The sequence below is a fragment of the Lutjanus erythropterus genome, chromosome 13 (assembly GCF_056507025.1).
Source record: "Lutjanus erythropterus isolate fLutEry1 chromosome 13, fLutEry1.hap2, whole genome shotgun sequence".
NCBI lineage: Eukaryota > Metazoa > Chordata > Actinopteri > Lutjaniformes > Lutjanidae > Lutjanus > Lutjanus erythropterus.
In genome coordinates this window covers 22,212,962-22,221,273 of record NC_139329.1, presented here as the reverse complement: position 1 = coordinate 22,221,273, position 8,312 = coordinate 22,212,962, and the positions used below count along the sequence as shown (strand labels likewise).

Sequence of the window (8,312 nt, the reverse complement as noted above, 5' to 3'; positions counted from 1 at the left end):
TAAACATTGGTATGGTTTTATTGCGGAAAGACGTGTTTATGTGTAGGTGAGCCATCAGAAAGGTAGTGACGGATACCGATACTCGACTGGACCTGGTAGTTTTGGTATTTGTTTGTAGTTTTATCACCAACTTAACGGTGAATACGAGCTAACGTTAACAAGTCCGTGTGGCCATTTCTCAACGTTCGAGGGGCGTGTAGGAGTTAACTTTTTCTGGGATGTTAACGGAGCTTTCAGCGCATTATCGTCGTTTTTGAACACTTTGTTGAGCAAATACCTTAATTTTAAGGTAGTTTAGTTGAGTAGCGTTGTGGGGTTTTTTTGCAAGAAACGCCACTACAACCGTAGTGGAGGTCCAACCGCGTGATTTTCCCGTCGACGCAGCCGGGGTTTAAATCCTAAACATGTCGAGCTACAGCCGCCATCGACACGGATCGCCCTCCCCGAAATCTCGACCAATTCGCCAAAAGTTACAGTTTACATCAAGCGATGGTGAAGACGACCCAATTGAGGACGTAAACAACAGCACCGGAGGGGAGTCTGGTTTCACCGAGATGGATTCCCCGATGCCTGTGCGACGGGACACCGTCGACAAGCGACTGGAGGGCGGCAGCAGCCCCCTGAACCAGTCCGGCGGGGACGACGACGTGGAGCTGTGGGACGAGGACAGCTTTGGTTCTCCGTCCCACCTGCGGTCACCGAGCAGCGTTATCTTTGCCAACTGCTCGCCGTCTCCAAGGAAGACTTCTCGGCTGTACGGAGGGTCACCGGAGCGGTCCTACGTCCAGGACGACGGAGAAGGATCCAGCTCCCCGATCCCAGACTGCCCCGACACACCTCCACATAAAACCTTTAGGAAACTCAGACTTTTTGACACACCACACACACCAAAGGTTGGTTTTTAATGAAAAAATATTAATAACTGTTCAGTCTTTGTGAAAAAAAAAAGTTTATAGTTATTAGATACTGGTGTCAAAATGTTATCGCACAATGTTTACCAGGAACACAGAATTAACTTTAGATATTGGCTCTTGTGATCTTGCGAAAAACACTTCCACGTAATAATTTTGAGTAAAATTTCTTCTGCAGTTGTCTTAAATGTATATTGATCTGTTTACACTCCTGAAATGCTGATTTGGTTGCTTAAGACAAGGGTTCCCAAACTTTCCCATGTAAAGCACCTCAAAAACAGATGGACATTATACCACGGATTTGAGAGGATTGTGTCTTAAGAAATCCCCTCTAAGTTATTTTTTCATTTTTAGTTTTCTAGGTTTCTTTTCTTTCTTTAAATTACAGTCAATCAAAACAGCCACCAATATTTTTCCCCTCTTATCCCAACTTCCAAAAAAAAAAAAAAAAGTCAAAATTTGATTAAAGTTAAAATACTCTATTAATCCTTTTGCTGGGGACTTCCCTACAAACCACCAGAAGACCCCTGTTGGTCCCCGGACCCCAATTTGAAAACCACTGTTCAAAAAGTTGTTTATTTGGGCCCAGTGTCAGAAATCTGTTTGCATGTTTGCCAGGAACACAGATTTAACTTCAGATATTAGCTCATGTGATCTTGCAAAACTCTCCCACATAATAGCTTTGAGTAAAATTTCTAGTCTAAATGTCTTGAAAGAATTACTGATCTTAAGAATTACTGTGCTCCAAACACACTGATTTGGCTACTTAGAAATCTTTGCCAGGTGTTGAACTGGAAACAGAAAACCAGCAAAAACAACCAACACCAAGCTCATTCAAACAAATCAGGTCAATTTTTTGAATTCCAGGGGATACTGGGATACCTCTGCTCTGTCAGTTAACCACAGTGACCTACTTAATGCACAACTGTACTGTTGCATAATGCTCTCACTGTAGTCAGCCAGATGATTTGATGACTTGGAGTTTTATGTCTGGACATGTCTTTATCAGTGATTAGTGCATTACACAGCATTACCCTTTAAGCATCAACTTTTTAAACCAAGATATCTTGCAGGACTTTATTGCAGAACTACCAACGATTAGAGTTTGTCACAATACTAGGATTTTAATATTCGATATAATACTTGTACTCAATACCACAGTAAAAAGGGAAAATAGTCATTGGCACACAAAGTAGGATATATTTTATTGGCAACCCACACACAGTGCTGGTACAGAAAAAGTCACTGAACGCTGTCTGGCTTTGCTGCAAGCCAAATTTTAGGCAGTAATACAGATTGAAGTCTTAAACAAGCCCTTAGATATTTTTTTTTTTTATAGCTTCAGTACTTTAAGTAGTATAATTAACTAATTTTTTCAGTTTAAGCATGTGGTATTGGAAAAGTACAAATACTCTTGACAACCTTACCGAGTATATATTGTTTGTTAACCAGATTTATTTGCACACTCTTAATCAAGTACGCAGTCTACTTTATAATTCATTGCCTTGTAAGTTTTTCTTCGCTGCTGCTTTCAAAGCACTAAATCTCATCTGTCTTTTTCAGAGCTTGTTGTCCAGAGCGAGGGGCTCTGGCCCGGGATCCTCCAGCAGGAGAGTTGCCCTGTTCAAGAATGTGGAGCCTTCAGGAAAGTCAATCACAGACAGCAGCAGGAGACAGCAGACCCCTCTGGTCAACTTTAACCCCTTCACCCCCGACTCCCTCCTCATCCAGTCTGCCACACAGCAGAGAAACAACAGGAAACGGGCACACTGGAATGAGTATGTTGCTCAGATGTTTTTTGTCTCACAGTTTTCTTACAAATACCTTTATATCTTTTAAAAGGGGGTCAGTCCTACAAACTGTATTGTACCTAAAATCCCTGCAGATGAATAGCTGTAGTCAATATTTTGGTTACATATTTCCTTCCCTGGTCAGTTTGTGTTTAATAACATTTCATCTTTCATCAGCACAGTAATGTAAAAGCTGATAATGCCACACGGCAGAGCAGTTCTGAACAACTTTACCTTTTATCTTGAAGGCAGGTTGAACCCATTGTTATGATACCCGGATTCGTTAAAGCCGTTGACTATGGCCAGTGGGTTTGGCAGGGAACCAACACTTCATGGTTACTGGTGAACTCTGCCATATGTTTGTGAAGGTGCTGGTGCTGCCCCCTGCTGGAGAGAATGCTAACCCACATCCTCTATTGTCTTTGATCTTTCAGTTCTTGTGGAGAAGACATGGAGGCAAGTGACGGTGAAGGAGAGGATGAAGTCTTGCCACCATCTAAGGTAGTTAAATATTCATGTGATTTGCATTAATTACATATAGTGATAGAGACACATTTGCAGTTAGGAATATAGCTAACTTCTCTTCATTAGATGTTATGTATGGCAGGAAGTTTCATCTCAAATTTTATTTTACAACTGCAACCAATGATATTTGCATTATTGCTTAATTGATTGATTGTTTTTTGTTGGCTTGTGGACAACAATGAATTAACAACAATTTAAATGTTTATAATAAATGTAAAACTCTTCATCTGTCCTCAGAGGATCACAATGATGGAAAGCAACATGATGTCCAGGTACACCTCGGAGTTCCTCGAGTTGGAGAAGATCGGCTGTGGGGAGTTTGGCGCTGTGTTCAAGTGTGTGAAAAGACTTGATGGCTGCATCTATGCCATCAAGAGATCAAAGAAACCTCTGGCTGGATCAGTGGACGAGTAAGTGGAGTTTATAACTATGTGAAAATTTCTTAGAGGAGTATGCTTTCATTTTTTGGGGGGGATACACAATTACTGAAAACACTGGAAGCAATATGGCCAGTTGCAATATCTTAATCACAGAAACTGAATTTATTATTTTTTTTAATAAAGTCAAAATGTCTGACAAAATAGCATTATTATTAAATGCTGCAGAGTTTTTGTTAACTAAAGACCTGTGTCTGAAGTGTCCAAATGTACAGTAGTCTGTTATAATATTGTCAGATGTTATGCCTTAAACTACCAGCACTTTTGTGGTACCACTCATTTTGTAAGAAAAGTTGCACTTCAAAGTGGTGATGATGCAGATTTTAAATGACACTTTGTCCCAATTCTCAGTATCATCCAGTATGTAAAGCAGCCAAAGTTATGCAAGTGCTCTTTTGCGAATTTGGGGTTTCTGCAGGTCGTTAAAGCGATAATTAACCCAAAAATGAAATTTCACTCAATATCTACTCATCCCTGTGAACCCTGTGAAATTTCATTTTTGGGTCAACTATTGCTTTAAGAAGTCTGAAATTCAATAATCTGATTTTTTACATTTGTAAGTTGCATTAATCTAAGTGTGACTTTTTGAATTGTTTTAGGGGAAAAAAAATAATTGATCACACTGTACCAGCTACAACATAAACAGTGAACTAATAAGCATTGGTGCAAACTGTGCATGTACTTCTTTACCTGTGTGGATGTCAAATAAGTCTTAAATAGGTTTGATAATGGTCTTAAAACAGTCTTAGATTTAGCTTGAAACCTTCAGAAATCCTGGTAATTGGACCGCAGAAGTTGTTTACTGGAAAGACTTGAGGAACCTTTTTTCTTTCTTCATTTTAACTACTAAAACTTGCCTCAGGCATGTCTGTAATTAAAACGGTCTGTTTCCCTCCTCCACAGACAGAACGCCTTACGGGAGGTGTATGCCCACGCTGTGCTGGGCCAACATCCCCATGTGGTGCGTTACTACTCGGCTTGGGCTGAGGACGACCACATGCTCATCCAGAACGAGTACTGCAATGGCGGCACGCTGTCTGATGTAATAACAGAGAACTACAGACAGCTCAGTTACCTGTCGGAACTGGAGCTGAAAGATCTGCTGCTGCAAGTCACACGAGGGCTCAAGTATATCCACTCGACTTCTCTGGTGCACATGGACATCAAGCCTAGTGAGTATTTACAGATGTTAAAATCACACCAATTGTAGTAGTAATTATTGTTAGATTGCTTTAAAGGGAATTTGGAATGTTAATCTATCTTTTATACAACAGGAGTTTGAGTATTAACAAGGAAAACTAAAGTAAATGTTAATGTGTTTGTCCCAGGCAACATCTTTATTTCACGGAAAACTGTAGCCAGCTGTGATGAATGTGATGAGGATGATGGATTGACCACAAGTGTTGTCTACAAAATAGGTAAGCTGCCTCCACAATTCTGAGGTCTATGTAATAACTTCTGGCATTTCAACATATCTGTTATTCCTTTTTCTGATATTTTGAAATGTTACTCCTGTATGATGCTTTACTTCGTGGCTTAAATCTATGCCATGTCTTTCCCTCCAGGTGATCTTGGTCATGTGACAAGAGTGAACAATCCACAAGTGGAGGAGGGCGACAGCAGATACCTGGCCAATGAAGTTTTACAAGAGGTTTGTCATCTTACTCCAAGACTGCTTCTCCTTTTAAAAAAGTAGAACTTCACAGAGGCCTTAATATTTCTCCCTGTTTTTCTATTTGTCTCTTATTTATAGGACTACAGTAACTTGACGAAGGCAGACATCTTTGCTTTAGCTCTGACTGTTGTCAGCGCCTCGGGGGCGGAGCCTCTTCCCACCAACGGAGACAAATGGCACGAGATCCGACAGGGCAAACTCCCCACCATCCCCCAAGTACTTTCTCCAGAGTTTCTCAGTCTTCTTAAGGTAACAGTCTATCTTTTAATTATCTGTCTTTATTTCTGTTGAATGAGAGCAGCTATGTGAGGACTGCACTGAGGATCTATCACTTATTTTGGTTGTAAAGTTTTGTAGTTAATAGAGACATGGTTACACTTAGTTAAAATTTTACTTAAATTAATTTTCTGGCAGTCAACTAACCATTAATCATTTCTACTAGGAAATGGCTTCATGCTTTCTTGTCACATGCTTGTTGAACATTTTTTTTCCTTTTTCACTTAATCGTATCTTTTTTATTTCAGCTGATGATCCACCCTGATCCAAGTAGACGGCCTTCAACCTCTGACCTCATCAAACACCCGGTGCTGCTCACGGCTGCCAGAATGAGTGCAGACCAGCTCAGAGTCGAGCTCAACGCAGAGAAGTTCAAGAACGCACTGCTTCAGAAGTAAGTTTACAGTAGCACTCCCAACTACTGAACCCAGTGTCAATCATTAGTTGACAGAAATGGTTTATCAGTCAGGCTTCGATTACATGATTAAAATAGTTAATTTAGAGCTGAAAAAAATCAGTTGATCAACAGAATTAATCTGCAGCTGCAAGACATTTTTCTGGCAAAAATACCAAATGTTTCTATGTACGAGCTCCTTAACTGTGTTTTCTGTAGGGCTAAAGTTAGTTGATCAACAGAAAATTAATCAGAAGCTAGTTTGATAATAGATTGTTTGTGTTGTTTTTTTCTGGTTGCAAAGTCATTGGAATAGCTTTGGACTGTTAGATTAGATGGACAAAATATTTTAAGGTATTATCAAAGGCTTTGGGAACTTGTGATTGTTTTCTTTGTTTTTTTGTTCTTCCTGATGTTTACAGTTTAAATGATTGTTAGTTACAGCTAGAGCTGCCGTGACTGATCAGTGCATCAATTCAACAAAAACTGACTGCTATTTTTATTGTCGATTAATCATTTCAGTCATTTTTCAAGTAAAATTGTCATATTTCGTGCTTTTAGCTACTTAAATGTGAGGATATGCAGCTTTAATTTATGATAGTAAAAAGTAAAGGAGTCATTGGGTTTTGGACTGATAAAGTGATGGAATTGTCACCTTTGGCTCTGGGAAATAGTGATGAGCATTTTTCACAATTTTGTGACATTGTAGTCTAAACAATTGATCGATTAATTGTGAAAATAATCGGTAAATTAGTCCATTGTGAAAACAATAGTTAGTTGACTCTTGGTCAACAATTTGAAGACATCACCTTGGACTTAAAATGGTGTTGTTTTTTTTTACAGTTTCCAGTCAATCAGAACATTAATATAAATAAATTTAATCTGCAAACATTTTTTTTTTCTAAAACAAAAATGCCAAAATTCTCTGGTTCCTTCTCTGATGTAAATGTTACTGTAGGTGTTAGTTGTAGCCCTACTGCAGACTGATTTATGATAAAAAATAACTGACAGATTAATCTATAATGGAAGTAATAGTTGATTCCAGGCTTAAGCTGTCTGACCTCGTCTTAACTGTACTTTATTAAAATCTTCCTCAGGGAGCTGAAGAAGGCCCAGCTGGCTCGAGCTGCAGCAGAGGAGAAGGTTTTGTCCACCGACAGGATCCTGACTCGCTCCACAGTCCAGTCAAACCCCAGAACCTCCAGACTCATCGGCAAGAAGATGAATCGATCAGTCAGCCTTACAATCTACTGAGACGTTAATCCACCCTGAGAAGAGGTGAAACACGAAGGCTTATGGACCTTTTAATCAGACCTGTTCAGATGAGATGGCCTCTTTAGTTTTTTTTCTTTTTCTGAGGAGAAACCGGTCAGTTGTGGTGTTGGGCTCCTCAGTCCCATCAAAGCTGCAGACTGTTACCACATTGAACTGGAACTCATCTCGATAGACTCTCATTGACAACATAGTTCAGCCATTTCTTTTTTGATGGACTTCTTCTTTGGAGAAAAAACTGTCATTCCTCAAAGGTAGTTGCTGTACCTTTCACACTCTGTCATTCCTTAAGTTTGCATAGACGTCAGGCTCTCTCTCCGTTTCTGTCCTTGCACTTCCCTCGACAAAGCCGAAGCCCGTTGGCAGCGGATCAAAGCCGCAGTGAAGCTCTCTTCAGAGTGAATGTACTTGCCGTAGTCGTGCGCACCTTACTGCCTGTCAAATGCCTGATGCTGGGTACCAGACGGTCTGAGAACTGACGATTTCTGTTTGTAATGGAGCACTTTGGAGGCAACATGTGAAACTTGCCACATGCTTTTTTTTTTTTTTTTTTTTTTTTTTTAAGAAAAAGAAAGAAACTGCTGCTATTGATGTTTTGTGTGTATCAGGGTTTGGCCAGTTTCAGGTTGGGTCATTCTTGAGGTCATTGGCTCTTATTTTCAAATAGCAGGATTCCATTCCCCCCTCCATTTAATGCATTTTTCTGTTTAGATGGAAAATGGATCATGCCGTGATCATTTGAAGAAAATCTGGTTAAGAAAAATTGGTTTGAAGTATGAAAACCAGTGAGTTAACTCATCATCAGTGAGTTTAGAATTGATCCATAGTGGTTTAATCTCCCCTGTTAATTGGTGCTGCCAACCCTGCCTGTAGCATTAGAACAATCATTGTCCTGTTCTTTGGATTCTCATGTGTTCTGTTTTCTTTTCCCACAAGGCTCATCTTCGATTACTGTTTAGAAGTATTCCTTATCTTTTTGTTCTTGTAATCTCTAACACAAAAACCCTTTTCTGTCGTAACTTGTACAAATGT

The 8,312-nt window shown here is 39.7% G+C and overlaps 1 protein-coding gene across 1 annotated transcript; it reads left to right on the top strand.

Annotated features, from left to right (window-relative positions):
- The first annotated feature begins 144 nt into the window (after nucleotides 1-144).
- On the top strand, nucleotides 145-7,402 carry wee1 (WEE1 G2 checkpoint kinase). The gene is made up of 10 exons (XM_084733300.1): nucleotides 145-893; nucleotides 2,475-2,689; nucleotides 3,136-3,202; nucleotides 3,464-3,636; nucleotides 4,567-4,835; nucleotides 4,992-5,081; nucleotides 5,229-5,314; nucleotides 5,417-5,587; nucleotides 5,863-6,008; nucleotides 7,106-7,402. The coding sequence occupies exons 1-10, from the start codon at nucleotides 405-407 to the stop codon at nucleotides 7,260-7,262; spliced, it is 1,863 nt and encodes a 620-aa protein (XP_084589426.1). The 5' UTR covers nucleotides 145-404; the 3' UTR covers nucleotides 7,263-7,402.
- Nucleotides 7,403-8,312: the final 910 nt, after the last annotated feature.